Below are 24,412 nucleotides of genomic sequence, written 5' to 3' on the forward strand. Positions count from 1 at the left end.
GGACGTGACGTCCAAATTGTGCCTCATTAATTGCTTCAATGTCCAACATGGAATGCAGGACAAACTAGTTCAAAGAGGTCCAAATGCCAACTTTACAACGTTTCAGCAGAGACCATTGCCATGGAAGCCCACGAGATGCTGTAACAGTACTAGTGGAGAATGCCCCAAATCCTTTGGTACAGGTAGAGAATGGCATTGAAAGGCTCTCACTTTAGGCAGGATCTTTGGTGCTACCAGCAAGACAACCATATCCTGTTGAAATTCAGTGAATGGGGGTACACAGGATCAAGCCTGGAGTTCACCCATTTTCCTTGCTGGGGTACCAGCCACCAGCACTTTCTGTGCTACCACCATGGAAGCTCCTTCTAGAGGTTTGAATAATGGTTCAGTCAGGGCCTGTGAGACCAGTGGTACGTCACATATTGGCTTCACCACACTCAGTGGAGGCATGATTTCAATAAATGCCTATATGAAGCAAAGTGCAGCTAAGTGCACACATTCACCTTGCTGTGGTACCAGTCACCAGCAACAGCAACGTCTGGGCTGACATCATGGAAGTTCCTGCTAGAAGTTTAGTCAGAGTCTGTGAGACCAGTGGTAAAGTATTAAGAAAAAAAAAAGTGCACTGTAAAATTCTATAAGAAACCAGCGAAACAGCTTTAAAACAGGCTGAAGACAGCACTTATCCATGTCTGGAGACCCTGCAAATACTTACCAAATAAGTGTGGTATGTTTACTGTAATTTTCCCTTTATTTGAGGCACTTTCTGGCAATTGCCCTTATCCAAGATGGCTGCCACAACTTGTATTCCCACAATGCAAGTCATCTGTATTAGGCCCAATAAGGCACAAACTGCACACATGTGGGCCTATTCCGAGTGTGTTTGCTGTTTAGAGACCAGGGAGAGGACTCTGTCTGAAGCCTACATGACCCCTAAACACTCAGGGAACCGGGAATAAATCACTGGGAACGAGGGGCAGCAAAATAGATAACAAAAGTGCCTGCAAGGAAGTTTAAAAGGCAACCAGGTGCAAAAAATCGAAGTTTAAAGGCACCACAGTCTAAAGGCCTCAAGGTATAAAAGTAACAGTTTCCAAAATGTATCACAGTTTTTAAAATATATCAGTCTTCAAATGCACTGCAGTATTAAATGCAAATTTAAATGAAACAGTTTTAAATGCCACACAGCTTAAATGCTTCCTAGTAAAGCACAACCGCATAATGTACCACAATCTTAAAAACAAGGTACAGCTGTATAATGCACTAGTTTAACCCGTTAAGGACCAAACTTCTGGAATAAAAGGGAACCATGACATGTCAGACATGTCATGTGTCCTTCCTTAAGGGGTTAAATATGTCAAAGCTTAAATGCATCACAGCATAAAAGCACAACTGCATAAAGTACTACAGTAAAACAGGCAAATAAAGTAATGAAGATAAAACATACATGTCCGTAAGTAAAGGGAGCAAATTGCTCACATCCTAAGGGCTGTAGGACAGGAAAAAGACTGAGGACCTTAGGGATGGAGCCTCCTTTTAAAACCTTGGTGGTTTTCCTGTCCTATCGGCTGTAGGGGAGGAGCTAACCCATGTTTATATGCTGCCATGATTAGCCAGGAAATTATATATATATATATATAATAGATCTACATATATATATATTATATATAAATACGTATAATTACAATAATAAATAAAATAATTAAATAAATAAAATATTGAAACAAAATTTAAAATAAATTATATATTCATATGTAATTTCATTCTAACTGTATTTTGTTATTAATATATATATATAAAACAGAATACACTTAGAATGACATTCTATATATATCTATCTATATATAAAATACAAATAACCGCAAATATATATATATATATATATATATATAGAGAGAGAGAGATATAAATACATATAATTACATAAAAGATTACGTTAGTATATACGTAGAATTTATATACCTATAAATGCATATATATTAAAATTCTACGTGTATATTTAAGTAATTTTTTAACATAATTATGTCATTTGATTAATTAAAATTTGATTGACATGTCTGACAACACAGGGAGAAATTGCAGAGAATTTATTTCGCAAGCACTATATTTGACCCTGTAACTCTCCAAGACACCATAAAACCTGTATATAGGGGGTACTGTTTTACTCGGGAAACTTTGCTGAACTCAAATATTAGTGTTTAAAACTGGTAAATTGTATTACAACGATGATATTTTAAGTAAAAGTGAAGTTTTTTGCATTTTTTACAAACAAACGGCACTTTTATGGACTATATTATTGTTGTAATATGTTTTACTGTTTTAAAACACTAATATTTGTGTTTAGTGAAATCTCCCGAGAATAACAGTACCCCCCATGTACAGGTTTTATGGTGTTTTTGAAAGTTAGAGAGTCACATATAAGGCTTGCATTTAATTTTTTTGACATTGAAATTTGCCAGATTAGTTATGTTGCCTTTGAGATCGTATGGTAGCCCAGGAATAAAAATTACCCCCATGATGGCATACCATTTGCAAAAGTAGACAACCCAAGGTATTGCAAATGAGGTATGTCCAGTCATTTTTAGTAGCCACTTAGTCACAAACACTGGCCAAATATTAGTTTTTTGCTTTTTTCACACAAAAACAAATATGAACGCTAACTTTGGCCAGTGTTTGTGACTAAGTGGCTACTAAAAAAGACTAAACATACCCCACGTTCAATACCTTGGGTTGTCTACTTTTTCAAATGGTATGCCATTATGGGGGTAATTCTCATTCCTGGGCTACCACACCGTTTCAAAGGTAACATTACTAATCTGGCAAATTTCAATTTGAAAATGGAACGTTCTATATTTGACCCTGTAACTTTCCAAAACACTATAAAACCTGTTAATGGGGGGTACTGTTGTACTCGTGAGACATCGCTTATTACAAATATGTGCATTTTGTTGCAGTAAAACCAAACAGTATTATGACATTTACAGCTAAAATGTGTGGCGGAACTACAAATTTTAAAAAAATTTAAAATTTCTCAGTTTTTTTAGTTTTATTCATAATAAATTGTTTCATATATAAATATTTTATATGAAATGAAAGCCCTGTTTCTTCTGAACAAAATGATATATACAATAAGTGTGGGTGCATTTAATATGAAAGAGGTGAATTACGGTTGAACAGACATGTAGCGCAAATTCCAGTTTTTGTTTACGTTTTGTTTTGATCAGAACGTGCACTATTGACTCCGTCCTGAAGGGGTTAATTTTACATGTATTATTGTTCATTGTCATTCACTTTTGCACTAAAATAATTAACATCACCAAATTGCCATGTAGACTTTAAAATCTCAGTGTTTATATTTGATCTGTTGATTGCCAAAGGGCTTAATAAAGAATGAAATAGATATTTGACCATCCAGGTCTAAAAGCGAAGCAAGTATTGTACTCTTAGTATTAATGTTTATATAAATAGTTCATTGGGTTAAGTATTCTCAGAGCTTAGAAGTGCTTTCTGGTAAGTGCTAAAAAATACAAGCCCTCCTTACTCGTAAAGGATTAATAAACCCTTACTGTACTTACTCGATTACAGCGCCAGTCTTCCTCGGTGCTGTGTCGGAGCTCCACCCTCTCTGACATCACCCAACAGGGGGCGCAAATGCGCATGCATTTTGAGTGCAATAAGCCCTCCCCACAGGAAAGCATTGCTGCAATGCTTCCCTCTTGGAATTTAACGGACGTTGTATGTCCTCACACAGAGCGTGAGGACGTCCAGCGTCAAGTGACCAAAAGTCACTTAACCACCTGGAACTTTGCAGGGTTAAGGGGACAGGGTCACTGCACCCAGATAATTTCAATGAGATAGAGTGCTCTGGGTACCTTTAATGTCCCTTTAACTTATTTGTTTTTTTATTTTTAGACTTTGACTGTTTTCCAGGATGATCAACTGTGGCTAGGAAACTAAATATAAGAAAGTCTTAATGGAAATATGAAACATATTTCATATGGTACATTAGTTTTCCAATATTCTCCAGAAGAGGGGGCAAAATGACAGGGGCAGGGGGATTTATACAATATTTGGCTGCTAAACTAAAGAAAGTGGTTCCGTCATACATATTCAGATGAACAAATATATAAAGAGCACTGCTTCAGGAGGTATATGCTATAATTGCCAAATAATATTAATTTCTAATTTAAGTGCTCCTTGGGGGCTTCCGCAGTGTATTCTTTGTACAAATGTGACTTTGATCTTAAAACCTCTCTGCATGCCAACTGTTTCAAGATGTTTCACATATCCACAGGGATGACAGTTAGTACTTCCTTAAAATTCATGATAAGCCAGTAATGCTGAGAGGAGCACAAAATGACTTATGTTTCCAATATTTTGAAAAATATTTTAACTCCAGATATTCTTGACAAGAACCACAGGTATGGTGGGCAAGCAGTTTTTATAGAGTGGATACCGGGTATGTCTTTTGTGCATTTGATGCAGTGTGTGTAAAGTGGACACGGTGTGTGTTAGAGCATGTGTAGTGGATACACTCTGTGTATGTGTGTGTGTATATATACATATACACTGAACAAAACTATAAACGCAACACTTGTTTTTTCCCCCATTTTTCATGAGGTGAATTCAAAGATCTAAGACTTTTCTATGTACACAAAAGGCATATTTCTCTCAAATATTTTTCACAAATCTGTGTTAGTGAGCACTTTGCCGAGATAATCCATCCACCTCACAGGTGTGGCATATCAAGACGCTGATTAGACAGCACAGGTGTGCCCTAGGCTGGCCACAATAAAAAGCCACTCTCAAATGTACAGTTTTATCACACAGCACAATACCACAGATGTCGCAAGATTTGAGGGAGCGTGCAATTGTCATGCTGACTGCAGGTATGTCCACCAGAGCTGTTGCCCATGAATTGAATGTTCATTTCTCTACCATAAGCCGTCTCCAAATGCGTTTCAGAGAATTTGGCAGTACATCTAACCGGCCTCACAACCGCAGACCACGTGTAACCACACCAGCCCTGGAGCTCCCCATCCAGCATCTTTACCTCCAAGATCGTCTGAAACCAGCCAGCTGGACAGCTGCTGCAACAATCTGTTTGTATAACTAGGGATGCACCGAAATTAAAATTTTGGGCCAAAACCGAAAATTACTTTTTTATCCAAATGATTGTAAAATAGTAAGTATTTATATGACATCAAGCTGTGTATTCAAACAAGCTTAATTGACAGCTCAGTGAGTTCTGCTTGGGCTGGTGTTAGCCAATCCATCCACCCAGCCAGAGAGCTGTGCCCCCATAGGACTGAGCTCCCCATCCAGCCAGAGAGACGTGCCCCCCATCGGACTGTGCTCGCATAGAACTGTGCTCCCCATCCAGCCAGAGAGCTGTGTCCCCTATAGGAATGTGCCCCCCATCCACTCATAGACATGTGCCCCCATAGGGCTGTGCTCCCCACAGTGGCGGATCCAGAGCCTGATCTCAGGAAGGGCACTTGTAGATTATGTAAAGAAATAATCCAGACACAATAACCACTACAGCTCAGTGTAGTGGTTATGGTGTCAATAGTGCCGGGACTCCCTCCCAGAGTAAGTAGTCAAACCGTTTAAGAACAGTTTGACAACTTACCTGAGGTCTGCTGGGAAATGGGGCTGTAGTAGGGTGTAGGAGCAGTGGTGTGTGTGAGTGGTGCAATGTGTAAGGGGTGCAGTGTGTGTGTGTGTGTGTGTGTGTGAAGGTTGTAGTGTGTGAGTGAGGGCGGCAGTGTATGTGTGGGACAGTATGTGTGTGTAACAGTTGCAGTGTGTGTGTGAGTGTGGGCAATGTGTGTGTGGGGCGGCAGTGTGTGTGTGTGTGTATGTATGTAGAGTGTGTGTGTATGGGGACAGTGTGTGTATGGGGGCAGTATGTGTGTGTGTGTATGGGGGCAGTATGTGTATGGGGGTAGTGTATGTATGTAGAGTGTGTGTATGGCGGGCAGTGTGTGTGTATGGGGGGGGCAGTGTGTGTGTATGGGGGGCAGTGTATGTGTGTAGAGTATGTGATAAGGGTAGGGGGGCTTTTTAAAAAAATAATATATATATTTTTTATTAAATTAAAATAAATGTTGATGTCCCCCCTCCCTTCTTACCTTTATTGAGGAGGAGGGAGGACATTTCTTGATCCTGGTGGTCCCAGTGGGATTCCCTGGTGGCCCAGTGGGGAGAGAGAACTCTAGCCCATAGCTCCTGGGCTAGAGTTCACTCTCGCAAGATTTGGAGCGTTGCCATGGTAACCGCGGCAACGCTCCGTGCACGCGAGAGTAGGACCCCCTCTGCAGGCAGAGCTCCCGGGTCCTCTCTCCCTCCCTCCCCTGCCGGCTGCCAGCATAGTGCCTGCGGACCGGGGAGGGAGATCTCTGATCTCCCCTCCGGTCCGTAGGCACATTGCAGGGCTAGCACCTGCATGTGCTGGCAGGGGGGGGGCAATTGCCCCGTTGCCCACCCCCTTGATCCGCCACTGGCTCCCCATCCAGCCAGAGAGCTGTGCCCCCCATCCACATGTGCCCCCAATAGGACTATGCTCCCCATCCAGCTGTGCCCAGGGCTGTCAGTGGCTCTCAGTCCATGCATGCCAGGTTAACCCTGTTTAGCCCAGAGGCGAATCTTACCGTTCTTGGTGTCTGCACACTGTCCGGTTGCAGAGCTTGTGGCTGCGTCTCCTGCGCAGATCGGTGTGGCCGCCTTTCATCCTGCAGCTGCCTCCACGGCCCCATTCTCCTACTCGTCCCCGCTGCTGTTTTTCCTCCCCTTGCTGTTCTTCATGTTTGCCATGGCGGGCGGGATCTTCACTTCGATCAGGTGCTCAGGTTGGCGGCCTCCATGGTGCCTCACACACGATCTCAGCACACACAGGGTGCCCCATGGATCCCAGCCAGAGTAGAAGGCGTGTTTTGATTCAACTGAAAGCAGCTGAGGACTAGGTCACGAGTTACATCAGCCTCCACATGCACCAAGACAGACTGCAGGACAGCACATTTGACCGACATAGTCAATGTCATTTTCGGCCGACAAAGAATAGGCCCATTTTCGGCCGAAAATGTTGGCGGACAAAATTTCCGTACATCCCTATGCATAACCAAAGAATTTCTGCACAAGCTATCAGAAGCTGTCTCAGGGAAGCTCATCTGCATGCTTGTCGTCCTCATCGGGGTCTCGACCTGACTGCAGTTCGTTGTCGTAACCGACTTGAATGGGCAAATGCTCACATTTGATGGCATCGGGCACTTTGGAGAGGTGTTCTCTTCACGGATGCATCCCGGTTTTCACTGTACAGGGCAGATAGCGTGTATGGCGTTGTGTGGTGAGCGGTTTGCTGATGTCAACGTTGTGGATCGAGTGGCCCACGGTGGTAGTGGGGTTATGGTATGGGCAGGCATATGTTATGGACAACGAACACAGGTGCATTTTATTGATGGCATTTTGAATGCACAGAGATGCCATGATGAGATCCTGAGGCCCATTGTTGTGCCATTCATCCACAACCATCACCTCATATTGAAGCATGATAATGCACGGCCCCATGTAGCAAGGATCTGTACACAATTCCTGGAAGCTGAAAACATCCCAGTTCTTGCATGGCCAGCATATTCACCGGACATGTCCCCTATTGAGCATGTCTGGGATGCTCTGGATTGGTGTGTACGACAGCGTGTTCCAGGTCCTGCCAATATCCAGCCACTTTGCACAGCCATTGAAGAGGAGTGGACCAACATTCCACAAGCCACAATCAACAACCTGATCAACTCTATGCGAAGGAAATGTGTTGCACTGCGTGAGGCAAATGGTAGTCACCCCAGATACTGACTGGTTTTCGGACCCCCCCCAATACAGTTAAACTGCACATTTTAGAGTGGACTTTATTTTGGCCAGCCTAAGGCACACCTGTGCAATAATCATGCTTATAGCAGAGCTCCTTGTACTCGGCTGGGTACCTCGGCCAAGGACCGCTTACTAACTGGAAGAGGGGACAACCGCAGCACTTCTGCCCACAGTCGCCGTGACTTGGGGCCCTGGAACCGCTCTCTCCTGGAGCCGACTGGGAAATTTCCTCTAGATACCCCCAGGCACTGGCCGACACGCAGTCCTGGGAGCTCTAATCCTTACAAGGACTTTCCCCGTTGAATCCTCCACACTGGAACAGTGATTAAAGAGTAGACCTTTCCCCCCCAGTAACCAGACGACACATAGTTCTGGGAGTACAAGCTGGAATACTTTAACGGCAGCCACAACTGGCCTTATATGCAGGTCCCATGCAAGGGGTACTCCCCCCTAGATCTGAGAGTAGACCACAGTAAAAACATACACATGATTAAATTGGCGCTCAGGTCCAGGACACTCCCATACAAAATAAGTCAATCCCTCCCCTATGCCTGGGAGATAATAGAGTCAGCACTGTATTAAACTCAATTATCTCCAGGCACAGAAAAAAATAAATTTTACAACCCCCCCCACAAAAGTTACATCCCCTGATAGCCCTTGGTGTGGGTGACCAACATATCCAAAATTCACCCAGATCAGTTCAGGGTTCCAGAATTTCCTGGAAGTCATAATTTGACTGACCGACCGCCCGCCTGGTCCAATGCCCAAAACAGTTCCAGAGAATCAGGGCTTACGGTCAGTCTAGTTCGGTAGTTTAAAAATAAACAAACTACCAAAACAGAGTCAATAGTCTTACCCTGGAACTTGGTCCCCTTGTTCGAACGTTTCCATCGAACAACACCGTTCTAAGTGTTGTAGAACCAAACGCAGGCGATGCTGGAAGTCCAGCGGTGTTCAGGAGTTTTTGTGTCAGTTTTCAGTTCCATGAAATTCATGCCCAAACACCGCTGCCCACGTTCACAGGAACAAGATGGCCGCCACCTCGTGCTTGTCCATAGGAATTGCAGCCACACAGAGGAACACTTAGAACACTGTGATGGAAATTGCTACAAAGTAGCAATTAGGCTTAACAAACTCCAGGGTGGTCTTGGATTCGTTCCCGGACCAAATAAAATCCGATGAACCAAGTCTGTTCATATAGTTTTTTAAAGGGCCCATAGTCTTTTGGTAAGAGGCTGGTCAGCAGGCCCCTCCAAGAACACGTGACGAGGCTCAGTTAGTCACATCCAGGTAATTAAAATCTCCAATAATTAATTAACGGGTTACCAAGATTTTCAGCTTTCTCTATTTGCTCAAACAGCTGTTGTTTCTCATCAACATTAACATTAAGTCGTATATAACCTTGGTGTGTTCGGCTTTCTGTGTCCGGGGGATTTCCCCCCCCCAGACACAGTGGCGCCTGGGCGGGTTTATGTTTTCATGTTATTTTGAATGGAGACCCCCTGCTGGGGGTCTGTGCATAAATACAGTGTATCTTGCCTGAAATAAACCGTTCTATTTTACCCTTTACTAAGTCTCGACTAGTGTTTGGGTGATGCCACGATTGCCCTTCTGCAAGTGACTATGATCATTCTACATTTGAGCACAACTGGAAAAGGGCGACCACAGGCGGTAGGAACCCATCCTCAAGAGGATATACTGCCACACCAACCAATAACTGATATTTTTATCAATATTACATACCTCCTCTATTCTGATCTTGCCCCTCCTCCCATCATCACCCCCCTTATACTGAGCTAAAGCCCATCTCATTTCTGTCCTGTCCATTTTCTAGATTGCTATGACCCTCCCCTCCAACCATCCTGTCCCCTAGCACTGCAGACCCTTTCCTGTTTAGTAGCAATCCATCACTTCTATAAAGGTTGTACCACCCAAGCAATGGCTTTGCAACAGTTCCAGCCTGAGTTTGTTTACAAATTTTAAACTTCAAAAATACAATATCCTGCCACAATATAGAGAACAGTCTACAAATTAGACATCATCCAAATCTCCAAAAAGTGGAAAGTGAAAAAAATGCATAACCGCTATTACACTGAACTAAGTCTGCTATTTTAATGAGGTGAGTAATTTATAGCAAACAAATCTTACCTTTTTTTCTCCTGCATACCTCAGATTGCCTCCAGTTTATCTCCAAGCACACACGTTGAAGCAGCATTTAGAGGCAGCAACTAAACTAGATTAGCCACGCTAATGTCGAAAACCCTTATATAACTCCGAAAAGCACCACCCACTAAGAATGTTTAACACCTGGGTAGACCTATGCTTATTTGCAAACAATAGCTAATTAACCAACAATCAATAGCAAACACCTATTTAATCAAATGTCTTACCAGTTACCAACAGGAAATCAAACCTTGTGCAATCAGTAACCTTTTCCTATAGATGAATCTTACCTGTAACAGTAGAAAGAAAAATCTTATGACAGTTGAAGATTCAGTAAAACTCTCCAGAATATCTCCAAGCACACACTTTGAAGTAGCACTTAGATGCAGCAACCAAGCTAAAACAGACATGCATACTGGCACAGACACATGCTAACGTACATACACATACACCCCTCCCTCCCCCCCAGGACCACCAGGCTGGTTGTCACTTCCTGATTTAGGCCTTGCCCAGGGTTGCAAACTTTTGTAAATGGTATGCCAACCAGGGGATAATGTTCATTCCTGGGCTGCCATATGGTCTCAAAGGAAACATAGGCCCAGCAAACCAATCTGGCAAATTTCAATGTGTAAAATTGTAATGGGCAAGCTCTTTATTTGACACTAACTTTCCAAAACACAATGAAGCTTGTACATAGGCGGCATCATTGTTCTCATGGGACCTCACAGCATACGAATAAGTCAGTTTTATTTCAGTAAAAGCGGAGAGTAGTTTGACATTCACAATAAAAATACCATGCAGAAAGTTGAAAAATAGCCAAATTTCTTACTCACACTTTTTTTTAGATTTTATTCAAATAAAATTGTATATCATTAATATTTGATGTGAAATGAAATCCTTGTTTCTCCTGAAAAAAATTATATATAATAAGTGTGGGTACATTTCATATAAAAGAGGTAAATTATAGTTAAACATATATAGCTCAAATTCTAGGTTTTGTTTGGTCAGAACTTGTACAATTGCCTCTGTCCTTGAGGGGTTAAAGCCCTCTACATACACAGGCCACATTTTGTCTAGCAGTGAATTAGTATACTTATAACATAGCAAAATATTGTTTAATTATACATTTATAAAATCACAATGCAAATTGTTGCATATGAATATGAGACTTTTTAATCAAAAGATATTGATAACAAAATAAAATGTAGGTAATTCATGCTCAAAAATTAGAAAATTACTATATGTGCATATTATTCAGTGTAGGCATTTTTCCGTGTGGGCATTTATGAGAGTGGGTTTTTTTTCTGTGTGCAATTTTCATGTGGGCTTTTTTTCTGGTCAACATATAAAACATATTGAACCTGGATAGTGGCCACTATACACGGCTAAAGCTGGCCGACTAAAAACAAAACATTTTGAAACAAAGTGTCACAATGCAAGGACTATAATAACAAGTCAGAGTAACAAACCAACATAAAAGTACCAAGCACCAGAGATAATATTCACCACAGGAAAAACAACAACTATGGGTGGATGAGAGGTAGGATGCAAACCTCTCCAGACATTTATGCGTCTGTGTGGGGGAATTACCAAGGTCCTTGACGTGGCCTAAATTGGGATGAAATCTGAATGCCTTATGAGTTCCATTGTGCCGCAAATAATGAGCAATGACTGCAATCTGAAATAAGCCCGGTAACGCTAGAGTCCAATGTAAACAAATCTCCTTATATTTGATTTATTCGGTCTTGATAACGTCTGGTACTCCGATGAAAGTGTAGACCAGCTTTTTATAGTTTATTCCACTTTGAGGAGGTAGTCCACTCTTTACAGCTTATTTGGATTTTAACAAATTTGTTTGCACTAATTAGTTGTTGCATTCATTGCACTGTGATGCTTTGTTTTACAATGTTTTGTATTTAGTAATCCAGCTTTAGCGGTGTATAGTGGCTGTGCAATATATGTTTTAGGTCTATTAATGTTTTTTTGTTTAAAATGGTACACCAGTTTTTGTTGTTTTTTTATTATTGAAGGAATCACATCTATTTTTATTTTTGACTTGAGTGATGTATCTCTTGGTCCAAACACAATATCCTGCAGGATATGGAATAAATCAAAACAGAAATACAGACAAGCACCTATATAAATAGTGAATGTGTTAAATGGATATCAATTGGATCAGTAGTAAATTAAGATACACTCACATTTCATGGAGCCTCCAAGTGGCTCCTAATGTTCAGCATGGAGTGGTATAATCTCCAATCTAGGAAGATGTTGTCTTCTTTGTAATGGTATGAAACAGAACAAAATAAAGACAAAACATTGCATATTGTACAGTGAATACATGTGAATAAGTGAAAATTTACCTACAAGATCCTGAGCAAAAAATGGTTTTGCTCAATCTACAGGGTTAGGGAGGTATATTCCTCACCATGGAAATAGTATCCAGAAGGCAATAAGCAGCAAAAGCAACAACAAGGACCAGGGAATAAAATATATTCTGTCTTTATTAGAGATCGAGAGAGTGTGTATAGGATATTGTTTATTATTCTAGAGGCTGCAAGTTACATATCCACCAGTGGGAATTATACCACTGTATGCTGTTTTACTCAGAGCTGATCTATTGTTTTGTTTCCTACAGAAAATATTTGACTATCTGCACTATTATTGGTTATATTCTGTTTTTTTTTTTTTTTTTTTGTAAATCTTTCTTTTATTGAAGCATATTAGTCGGGGTACAGAAACAAAGAGAGGGAAATGTAAAAATGGGTTACATTAGGAGGTAAGTACATCGGTAGCTTAGGATAATACATTTCCTGAATGAGAATGCTTCATTTTTTTTTTTAAAATTATGTTAACACACGCTTGTTGTAGCTAATATCAATGCCTATTCTGTTAGACTGTAAGAGGGTAGCGGTGGTCTATACAAAGCTTAGGCACATAGTTAGTAAGCAATAGGTGAGGTCCTAGCAGTAAGGTTAGAAGTGCGAAGAACCATAGGCGAAAACATCACATAGGTTAAGGCAATCACATGTCAAAAATTCAAGGCTAATGCGTTAGAGGTATGATAGAACAGTAGCTTATACATCGCTGCCCTGCACCAGGCTAGTGAGATTAGTTATTAACAAGAAAAAAAAAAAAAAAAAACTTAGGCAAGCAGTAAATAAATTGGCTAGTTGTGAGTGCCATATAGTAACATAGGAACCGATTGATTCAGGCTAGGTCTAACTTTTATACACGGGGGGGGAACATACATGGTTAGTGTACTTTCTGCACTGAAGTGTAGTAGTAACAGGCTGAGTGGGCTATGTGCGTAATGGCTGCGTTGCCATATGCTAGGTGCTAGTCTAAGACAAGTGAGGCTATCAAGTGCTTCAGTGAGTAGCCCTGTAGTGCAAAGGCAAGTCTCCCTTTTATACAATAGGTGTGTGCTAGGCTGAACGTTAAGCATAACGGTATTATTATCATACTGTTGCGGATAATCGGGTGCAGATGTGTTGCAGGTAACCGGTGTTAAGATGCAGCTTGCTGTGTTTCAGAGTCAGTCCAGGGGGCAGGCGATCAACCCCAAAGGAGTGTGTTGGCTGTTTTGCCTGCAGTGTGTCCATAGCAGATCAGCCAATACCTTTTGGGTGCTGGATACAGTCCAGGTATGAGTGGTAGTCCTGTATGGCAAAGCTGCTAGGTGCAGGCAGGCAGGTTGGTTCCTCGATCGCTTTTGGGGGGATCCCTCTCCTCCTTTCTGGCTGTAGTTGTGGCCTTGTTGGTAAACCTCCGAGTCGCCCCGGTCTGTCATGAGTACCTCGTACTTTGTAATAGAAGTGGTACCAGAATGCTTCTCCGTTTGTACGTGGCTGCGGGTGCAGATTTCCTCTGGCAAAAGGGGGACCCGTCGTGCTATTAAGGGCTCGCCTTTCCTCTCTGGCGGTTCCACTGCGGCTTGACGTCCCGGTCCTCTGGCTCCGGGCCTTAGCGAGAGCCCTCGCCTTGTGTCCATGGAGCCTCCCAGACACGGCGGTCGGCTCGGGGGCCCGCGGGTTCTCCCTGTCTCGGGTGTTCCCACGGGGGTATGGACGGCTTGGGGTTAATCCCTGATGGGCTCCCAGCCCAGAAGGTTTTCGGGTTGGCAGGTTAGCAGCGTTGCATGCCCCTTTGACCGGAGAGTCAGACTTAGCTCTCTGGTGTAGTCGAGGTTCGACGGCCCTCTTGGCAGCGCCATGAGTGTAGCTTGCGTGGCTCTTCCCTTTCAGTAGTGAGGCATTCAAAGTTAGTTTGGCCTCCAGCTTGCGCCAGAAGTTTTCAAAGATAGCTTCAATAGATCGCCGGGTCCCAAGTTGTGGGCCAGTAGGCCCGGGGGAACACGTGGCGTCCGCCATGTTGGGTGTAGCTTGATGCTGCTTACGACCCAGCGCTTTCTCCCTCTGCATAAGCGTTGGTTTCAAGTTGTTGCTCGGGTGTGGACCGCGATCACCCCCGACGGTCCAGGGGGGGGGGTAGCGGGGTTCCCGCTTGCGTTGTGTCAGCTTCTCGTGGCACCGGACCGGGGGATCGGCCGCCTCTCCCGCTCTACGGTCGCCAAGCCTCATGGCGCAAGCCGGTCTGCCAGCCGGCTTCAGAGTGCTCTCAGGTTGCTGGTTCGATTCTATTCCCCTTCTTGGTTCAGAGGAGACTTTTGGGGTTGCCATAAACGAAGTTTGGAGGGGTGAGTGGTCGTTTTTAGCTCTAGTTTATTCTGTTTTGTTATATATATTTATCACTAACTGAACCCTGGATGATTCCAAGCCAGGCTCTTCCAAATAACTGTCTTCGTATAGTTTTGCTTCTTGTCAGTAAGGTGTTGGTGGTATTCCTTAAATGCAATTATTTCACTGTTTATATTAAATAATTTCTTAGCGCTTATCCCATTTTTCGTATTTGCTGCATCTTCTTGATTTGCATTCTCAGCAATATTTTTTTTACAGAATCCAAGATGACTTAAGACGGAATCAGTACAGGGAGGTTAAACGGACTATGGGTAAATAAAACACAAATCTAAACCCTTTAGGAAAATAAAAGTGGGGATCCACCTTTTTGGCAATAAGCTTCCTTCCACTTTCCATTAAAATACTCACATGAAATGTACATATCAGAGAGAATTGTTTTTTTTAAATAAAATTAAATAAATTAGAATCTTTCCTACATATTCACAGATCCTCAACTGGTAAATGACAGGAAAGGGAATGACAATGTGTGGCTGTTCAGCTATTACTGTACTACAACTCCCATGAGCCATAGTCTTGGGTGAAGCTAATTATTTGCTTTGCAGACAAAAAAAATAATATATATAATAATATCACAGCTTCTAACCTGCCTGAGTTCATTGCTGTAACGGATCCACTGGCACCCCGACTGGGTACCTCCGTTAATGGATGCTCCTAGCGCTTCCAGAGGACTCCAAGCACTCCACCAGACACCATAAGCACCGCAGGCTGCAGCTATCTCCCTTCAGAACGAAGCAGGAACAAGCTCTTACAAGAGCTCAGTGATTATAGCAAGGGAATATGCCTAGCATAGCAATCCCTGGTAGCAGATTCCCCCAATAAGAGACAGGACTCAAGTTGAGGGTAAAAATAGAACTCTCTGGCTGCTAGCTTGCAGCCCTTTTTATTAGGTGCTCCCATGAAGGGGAGGGACACACACAATAACGTACATTAACCAATCACACAATAGTTACATCCCACACATAGCCCTCCCCTCTACCTGTAAACTAATTATCTGTACACACAGGAAAATACAATTATCATAGGTAGGGAAAATACCGTTTTTACACAACATTCATAACTCCCAAAATATACATCACATTCGCATAAAAATACATATTCACAATCAATCCATTCAGGGGAACAACATACTCAAAAATCATACGAATTGGACCAGGGGTTCAAAAGTTAGTACAAATGTGCATTTGACCTTCTGGAAGCATGGTTTTACAGGGCCCTCTATCCTGGAGACAATGGGGGGAAGTAATTCAATTATCCAGGACTAGAGGCAGACTCCATTAACCACATGGTTGCAAAACAACATAAAACACTTTAAAATACATAAAGTCACATTTTACACATAACACACAGACATTTCACATATCCCCAGATAGCTCAGATCTGAGTGCACATTATTAGGTGAATGGCACTCAGACCAACCGAATACAGTTTAATCGCCATGGAGCCAAAGTCTTTAATCACACGAATAGGCTCCATGGCATAGCTATCTGGGTTACCACAGCTCACACAGGGCAAGTACCAAATGACCCCACTGTATTTAAAGGGCCAGAATGAGTGACATACACTCTGGTATGGCCGAATACTGTTTTTAAAGGGCCCAATCTCCCAGGGCCATAGTCCAAAGGCAGCAGGCGGGCAGCCAGGCTTCTCCAATGCAATGTGGCGAGATTGCTCTCGTCACATATCTCCCCTTTTCCAAACAGACTAACAGGGTATCTGACCTCCTGCCGGTCAGTGCCCTTGTTAGTCCAGCAGCCCACCCACAAAACAGAAACAGCAATACAGCCCACCCACAATAACTGGTTACTACACCTGGGTAGAGGAGAAATTTGTCCATGTCCAGGTGCCTCACCATGGCTGTGTGGGGGACTGGTAGGCTGCCTTGGTGGGTTGCTGAGTGGGCAGAGACCAGCGGTACTCTGTCCTGATGCCAGCACTACCACGGGAGTAGTCTGGTTGAAGCCTGGTTGCTGGAGACCGACTGTCTCCCCTTTAGCTGCACTGCTCTGCTGCTGGAGACCGACTGTCTCCCCTTTAGTTACACAGCTCTGCTGCTGGAGACCGACTGTCTCCCCTTTGGCTAAACAGTCCTGTCGTGGGGGGGCAGGACCGACCATCCCTACCCCCTGTGTGGTAAGTGCAGAGACCACGGTCCCATCTGCACCGGTGGGGGGCTTACAGTCTCCCCCTGGTACATTAAGCTGCCGCTGGGGAGAGGGGGTAACAGGCTCCTCTCCCAATAGAACACTCTGCCGCTGGGGAAAGGAGACTGGGCTCTCTATTCCCTGCACATTACGGATCCGCCGCTGGGGAGAGGTGGTAGCAAGCTCCTCTCCCATACATACTTTCCGCCTTTGTGGAGGGAGACCGACTGTCTCTCCTCCCAATACAGTGCCCTGCTGCTGGGGAAAGGAGACTGGGCTCCCTATTCCCTGCACATCAATGATCCGCTGCTGGGGAGAGGTGGTAGCAAGCTCCTCTCCCATACATACTTTCCGCCTTTGTGGAGGGAGACCGACTGTCTCTCCTCCCAATACAGTGTCCTGCTGCTGGGGGGGGAGGTCGATGCTCTCCACTTTCTGTAACTCCAGCTCTAGTTGGGGATCTGGGCCGGTTGCCCAGAATCCCTGTAGGGCCGGTGGAGAGATCTCGGTCCCATCTCCACCTGCCTGCAGGGGGTCCTCCCAGGACCAGTCTATGAGGTCCTCTACCTCGGGTACCTCTGGTTGCTGTTGGGGAGGGAGACCGGTTGTCTCTTCCTCCAATAACCCATTCTGCCGCTGGGGAGTGAGACCGACTGTCTCTCCTCCCTGTAAAACATACTGCCGCTGGGGATCTGGGCCGGGTGCCCAGCATCCCTGTAGGGCCGGTAGAGAGACCTCGGTCCCATCTCCACCGGCCACCTCGGTTTCTTCCTCGTCCCACTCTACCTGTGGCTGGAGTTTCTCCCAACGTGCCCACTGGCCTTCCCTCAACGCCCTGTGTTGTAGGTTCCGGGTCACCATGTCCCACACGAACCGCACGTATTTCTCCTCTGGATTGGGTCCGTAAAACTTCAGGTGCAACCCTACCATCGTGCCAAACTCTAGTACGGAGTAGCTATACGCCATGCTTGCTGTAGCCACTGCTGGTTCCATTATGTTGCTGAAGATAGGGACGCTGCACAACTCCACACGTTACCGGTGTCTCTGAGCTGCTTCTCCTCGCACTAGGACGCCATCCCACCGCTGCCACCAATGTAACGGATCCACTGGCACCCCGACTGGGTACCTCCGTTAATGGATGCTCCTAGCGCTTCCAGAGGACTCCAAGCACTCCACCAGACACCATAAGCACCGCAGGCTGCAGCTATCTCCCTTCAGAACGAAGCAGGAACAAGCTCTTACAAGAGCTCAGTGATTATAGCAAGGGAATATGCCTAGCATAGCAATCCCGGGTAGCAGATTCCCCCAATAAGAGACAGGACTCAAGTTGAGGGTAAAAATAGAACTCTCTGGCTGCTAGCTTGCAGCCCTTTTTATTAGGTGCTCCCATGAAGGGGAGGGACACACACAATAACGTACATTAACCAATCACACAATAGTTACATCCCACACATAGCCCTCCCCTCTACCTGTAAACTAATTATCTGTACACACAGGAAAATACAATTATCATAGGTAGGGAAAATACCGTTTTTACACAACATTCATAACTCCCAAAATATACATCACATTCGCATAAAAATACATATTCACAATCAATCCATTCAGGGGAACAACATACTCAAAAATCATACGAATTGGACCAGGGGTTCAAAAGTTAGTACAAATGTGCATTTGACCTTCTGGAAGCATGGTTTTACAGGGCCCTCTATCCTGGAGACAATGGGGGGAAGTAATTCAATTATCCAGGACTAGAGGCAGACTCCATTAACCACATGGTTGCAAAACAACATAAAACACTTTAAAATACATAAAGTCACATTTTACACATAACACACAGACATTTCACATATCCCCAGATAGCTCAGATCTGAGTGCACATTATTAGGTGAATGGCACTCAGACCAACCGAATACAGTTTAATCGCCATGGAGCCAAAGTCTTTAATCACACGAATAGGCGCCATGGCATAGCTATCTGGGTTACCACAGCTCACACAGGGCAAGTACCAAATGACCCCACTGTATTTAAAGGGCCAGAATGAGTGACATACACTCTGGTATGGCCGAATACTGTTTTTAAAGGGCCCAATCTCCCAGGGCCATAGTCCAAAGGCAGCAGGCGGGCAGCCAGGCTTCTCCAATGCAATGTGGCGAGATTGCTCTCGTCACAATTGCACTCTGAGTTTTATTTTTAACATGTGTGTTAGTCTGGAGTGCAACCCCCAGAGCAGTTAACAGCAATTGCATGTGCAGTTTTTCTAAGTCACACATACAGAGAACTCACTGCGCAGCACACCAGCTGCTATACTTCAGCAACAGTAAAAAAAAAAACACCTTTGTTTACTCACCGATTTCCAGCTCTCAGCCCACTGCACCCTTGGAGTGGGAGGAGAGGCTAATGGTCATACGCAGCAAGCAAATTAGACCCTCCCTGAACAAAAGTTGGTGAGCTACCAGGAAATGCCTCTAGTGACTGATTGACAGGCAGGCAGTCTTAGTCCTGCAATGTAATTATGCAGTTTCTCTAAAACAGGGACACTGCACCCAGACCACTTCAATGAGCCTTTAGCTCATTCAGCTGGTCTGGGTGCCTAGTGTCACATTAATGGGTTAAATAAACTTGATATTTAAAAATAATAATAATAATAATAATAATAATCCTCATGTAACAAGCTTTTTCTTTTGAAGTAGAATGTTAACCATAATAAGCATTAACTATCCAAAGCCTAATTTATTAAAATGTTAAAGACCCAATATGGTGTAGAGTTTTGGAAGGAAAGTCACTTTCAAAAGTCAACTGAAAACCTTAATTTTCACTTTTAATTTTGTTGATGGATTACAAGCCATTCTGAAATCTGGGCCCATGTACAATTACAAAATAGAATTCTCTATTCTTTGATCTGAAAACCTTAGAAATAAAAAAATACAGATATAATTATATATGATCCATTAAATGTGTAACAGTTTAGAATTGCACATTTCAAAAGCAAGATTAAGGATTATTCACAATGCAAGATTTTCTGGCACAATAATGATCATTTTGCATTTAAACTATACTTCATTTGTAATAATTAATTTCAGATAACCATAAGGTTAAGAAGCTTGTCTTTAGTTAAAACGAGTCCATCTGCATTGCGCAAACACAATGTGTGTACAAATGCATTAAACCCAAGCGTCTTCTGATATAAGTGGACCATTAGTAGACCTTTAAAAGACAGTACATTGTTATGGTTAAATACATAATTTATTCTTCTTTGTCTAATAAAGGTGCATTCTCTCCCATAAACGTGCTTTAATTTTGCCTTTTCTGGTTTCCTGCTTAATTTCCAAACTACCTTCCCTCATTCAAAAAAAATAAAAAATAAAAATGAATTTCCTCCACAGGTATATACCAAAGCTACAGTCCAACAGTTCTGAAGTGCCCACTTTACCACAAAGGAAGGGGCTGTGGTAGATGGTTATCCTTTAGTACCCCCCATCGAAAGTATGCTTCCATTATTTTTAAGTCCATTCAAAATAAAGTGGCAGCAGCTCCTTTAGAATAGGTGAAACATCTTCCCAGTCTGAAGGTGTAGGACACACCATACAGTGAAAAGAAGCATGGCTTCAAAAGATTCAGAGTTAGTCTGTGATTGGCAAAAATGTTAGGTAAATTGTTCAGTTAAACAATATGGAGTCTGGATCTTGGTTGGCCATCTGTGCTATATGTTTCAAGACATCCTTTTTTGTTATAATTCCAAGTAATCTCCTAAAAGAGAAGGGAAAATAAATTGCATCATGAGCTATATTTGAGGGGGAAAGTCTGCACACATACATAAAACACGGTTTTAAAATGTATACTTAAATAAACCTTGAAAACCAAAATTAAAGGGATTAACATTTTGCCTTTAAGGACCAAACTTCTGGAATAAAAGGGAATCATGACATGTCAGACATGTCATGTGTCCTTAAGGGGTTAAAGGATATCTTACATCTAAAGTGTGGACAGAAGGTTAACAAAAAATATCCATGCTGTAACACAAACTATATATTGTAGGAGTAAAATTGCAAAAAAGGTACAACTCATGAGAAAATGTTAGAATTGTACAGCATATAATTTGTCTCATTTTTAGTAGTAGTATATTTTATGTTGCCAGATCTTAAAGTATCAGTAGCAAGTCTTGCTATCACTCACTGGAGGAACATAGCAGTTTGTCTACACACTAATCCCCACATCTCCGTGTACGTATCTAATTCAGTGTAGGTGCCAACTTTGGATTTTGGTCCCCACTGAAACAGTGGAGTCCCAGTAAACACACGCTAGCAAGGGAATACGTATAGTATGTCCCTGTAAGGAGAATTTTTTTGTTTAAATTAAAAATTGATTTTTGTCTTGTAGGAGCAATCTTTTGGGTCAAAGTCACTGTACTTCCATTGTCATCTAATTGACTAAAACTGAAGTATTACACATATGCTGTACATTTGGCCAAATTTAATAATTTAATTATCACAATTCATTGATAAGAAAAAGTGATTTTATATATAAACCCGGTTAATTATCAATACTCTTAGTGCAACTCACCCATTGTGCGTCACCAGGCACTGGCGCAGGCCAAGCTTTCGGAAAATATCTACCACAATTTCCATAGGTGTCTGGTCAGTGATTGTGAACGGACTGAGGTCCATAATGGTACGTAGTTTTAGGCTTGCTGGTGAGGTAGCAGGCTGCGGTGGTGTGTACTCCGAGAAGTAAATTCGTGATGCGCTCACTATCCCATCCTGTTTCTTCCTGGCACTCTCTTTAAAATAAAGAAAAATCAACAAAAATATTGTTAATACACACATGCATTAGTGGGAGGAATACCCCCCCCCCCCCCCCCCCACCCAAAAAAACCCCAAAAAGTCATAAGGAATACAGTTCTAAACATTTCCATTTTGAATCAAAATATTTTGAATCAAAATTCTTTTGTACACAGGAAGTAGTACCTCTACAAAGAAAATCAAAGACAAAAAGACTAAACAAAACCAAAAAAATGATCTGGACAGTTATTGTTCAATACAGTGATTACTAAGCTTGGCACTACTGAGGTTTGCAAACTATATATTTAATGCTGGCTAAGCTCACTGATGTTCCTTCCTTAATATAGTATGCTACACAAGGAAAACAAAAATATTATTGGGTACTTATTTAGAAAGAAAATTGGTACATTCTTTCTAAAAATAGTACAAGGTTATATATGTGTTTGTGATTATATCATACCAATTGTTTCACAATCAATTAGAAAAAACAAATCTGAACAGAACATATACCTTTTGGACACACATTATTCAAAAAAAACCAAAAACAAACAAACAAAAAAAAAGGTTTTGTGGTTACGCCAAGACTATGTATCATTACCACAAACATTAATGTGACTTTGCAGCAAGTTCAAGTCAGTGCAGGGAAATAGTAAAAATGTTTTGCTTAGAAACATAATTATTTACCAATAGAGATGATCAGATCTCGCCTCAGAACGAAGCCCACAAGCCTTTGTGACTCTCTGGAGACAACTATAGGAAAGCCACTATACGTTGTTTCGTTGATAGCTGCTTCTATGTCCCCCACAGTCATGCTGTCTTGAGTAAGGACCGTCAGTGATGGGTCATTATGCCTTGGGCGCATCACATCCATTGCTAGTGTTTTGTGGCTAAACTCTTCTTTGGCTTCTAAAAAGGGGTAGCCATTTAGGTGAATGTGAGCATCATAGATGCTCTCCCGTCCCAGTGCATCTCCTACCCACTTGCTGGTCATGGCAGCAGCCATTAAAGGCACAATATATTCCAGACCCCCAGTCAACTCAAACATTATGACAACTAAGGAAACAGTCATTCGTGTTGCTCCACCTACACAAAAAATACAGATGTAAATGAGTGCAAAGATGTTAGTAATGTAATAAAAAAAAATAATAATAATTACACAACATTTTATCAGAAAATACACAAGCAATGCTGCAGTAATATAGCCTAATCCCAACGTAATAAAGAATAAAGATATAAAGGTAACTATGACTTATGCATCATTCTAATTTAAACGGATAGACAATTATAAGATTATTATACATTTCTATATTTAAACACACATCTTCATTGAAGGCAATAAAACACTTCACAGTCAATCATATTATATTATTAATTTCCTAGTAGATATAGTACTTACTACATGGGTATATTACACTAGTTCCAACCTATAAGCATTTAATAAGGTTTTTAATTATATAAATTCCACACCTCTGTCACATGACCAGTTTTCATGCTACAAGGTATTTAATATATAAATATAAACAGATCATTGTACTTACAAGCAAATCACCATGTAGTTCCATTAATAATATTGTTTAAAAGGACATCATTCCACTCACCTAAACAAGCTGCTGCTCCCACCATGGCATAGAGACCTGGTGTGATACAGTCGGCTCCTTGGTTGCACCATCCTTTGAAAATTGCCCAGTCATGATGGTAGTAGGCCAGTTGTTCTACACTTATTCCCATCAGTCTCCCCATAATAGCACCCACAGCCATGCTGGGAATAAAAAGTCCAGAGGGAACCTAAGTAGAAGAATGAAAGAAAAAAAGAAAATGAGCCTAAAAAAAGAGGTACACTTTGTAATGGGGGGTAACCCCTAGGAGAAATGAATAAACAAAGAAAGATGGTGTACCAACGAGGGAACTAGGAAAATAGTATGGCATATATGAAGTAGAGTGTAACTACATGGGTGACAAGTACCCTGCCAGAATAAATACTCAACCGTAAGGCAAAATATTAGAGAAGGAAAATAAATACATTTTATTAGGTCAGTAATAAAAACTAAGAAACCAAAAAACTGGCACAAGAAAGTGCTCAAGTATAAATAAAGTGATATGACTAAGTCTATGGGATAAGAGGAATAATAGATGCAATAATACCTTCCAGTGTATAGCAAAATGTGGTCAGCGATAAATACAGCTAATACCCACTGGGTCCCCATAACTTGCTAGGGACTAGTAGCGTGTACCAAAACCTAAAGTATAATCTGGTATCAGCTTACATGTCTGTATGCAGAGGCAGCTCTCTAATTAGGGGGCCGCCTAAGGCCTCAAGCTGGCTGGTACCTCGCAGCCGCCTAAAATCGCCTTAGGGCAGAGTGACTTGTCAGGCCGGGAGCAAGGCCCCTCCAGTCTGCCCTGAGAGCCAGCCTTGAGTCTGCAGCTCAGCTGGGTGTGAGCTGCAGACAATGTGATAGGAGTCTCGCGATCTCCAGAAGTCAGAGCATTGCCGTGGAAACCCACAGCAAAGCTCTGACTTCTGGAGATTGCGAGACTCCTATCACGCGGATAGGAAGGCCACCGGACCACCAGAGAGAATGACAACCCACCGGACCACCAGAGAGAATGACAACCCACCGGACCACCAGAGAGAATGACAACCCACAGGACCACCAGGGAGCCAGGACACTGGACCACCAGGGAGCCAGGACACTGGACCACC

The 24,412-nt window shown here is 42.6% G+C and overlaps 1 protein-coding gene across 3 annotated transcripts in view; it reads right to left on the reverse strand.

The window, feature by feature from the left end:
* Window positions 1–19,713: 19,713 nt before the first annotated feature.
* LOC134572891 (H(+)/Cl(-) exchange transporter 5) overlaps window positions 19,714–24,412 on the reverse strand; it is a 100,580-nt gene continuing 95,881 nt past the window's right edge. For all 3 annotated transcript variants that reach the window (XM_063432182.1, XM_063432183.1, XM_063432184.1), the window contains 4 exons: window positions 23,307–23,493; window positions 22,393–22,791; window positions 21,491–21,707; window positions 19,714–20,677 (listed from right to left, as the gene is read on the reverse strand). In XM_063432182.1, coding sequence (XP_063288252.1) covers window positions 20,587–20,677; window positions 21,491–21,707; window positions 22,393–22,791; window positions 23,307–23,493 — 894 coding nt within the window. In that variant the 3' untranslated portion in view covers window positions 19,714–20,586. The remainder of the gene's footprint in view (window positions 20,678–21,490; window positions 21,708–22,392; window positions 22,792–23,306; window positions 23,494–24,412) is intronic.

The sequence above is a fragment of the Pelobates fuscus genome, chromosome 9 (genome assembly GCF_036172605.1).
Source record: "Pelobates fuscus isolate aPelFus1 chromosome 9, aPelFus1.pri, whole genome shotgun sequence".
Classification (NCBI taxonomy): Eukaryota; Metazoa; Chordata; class Amphibia; order Anura; family Pelobatidae; genus Pelobates; species Pelobates fuscus.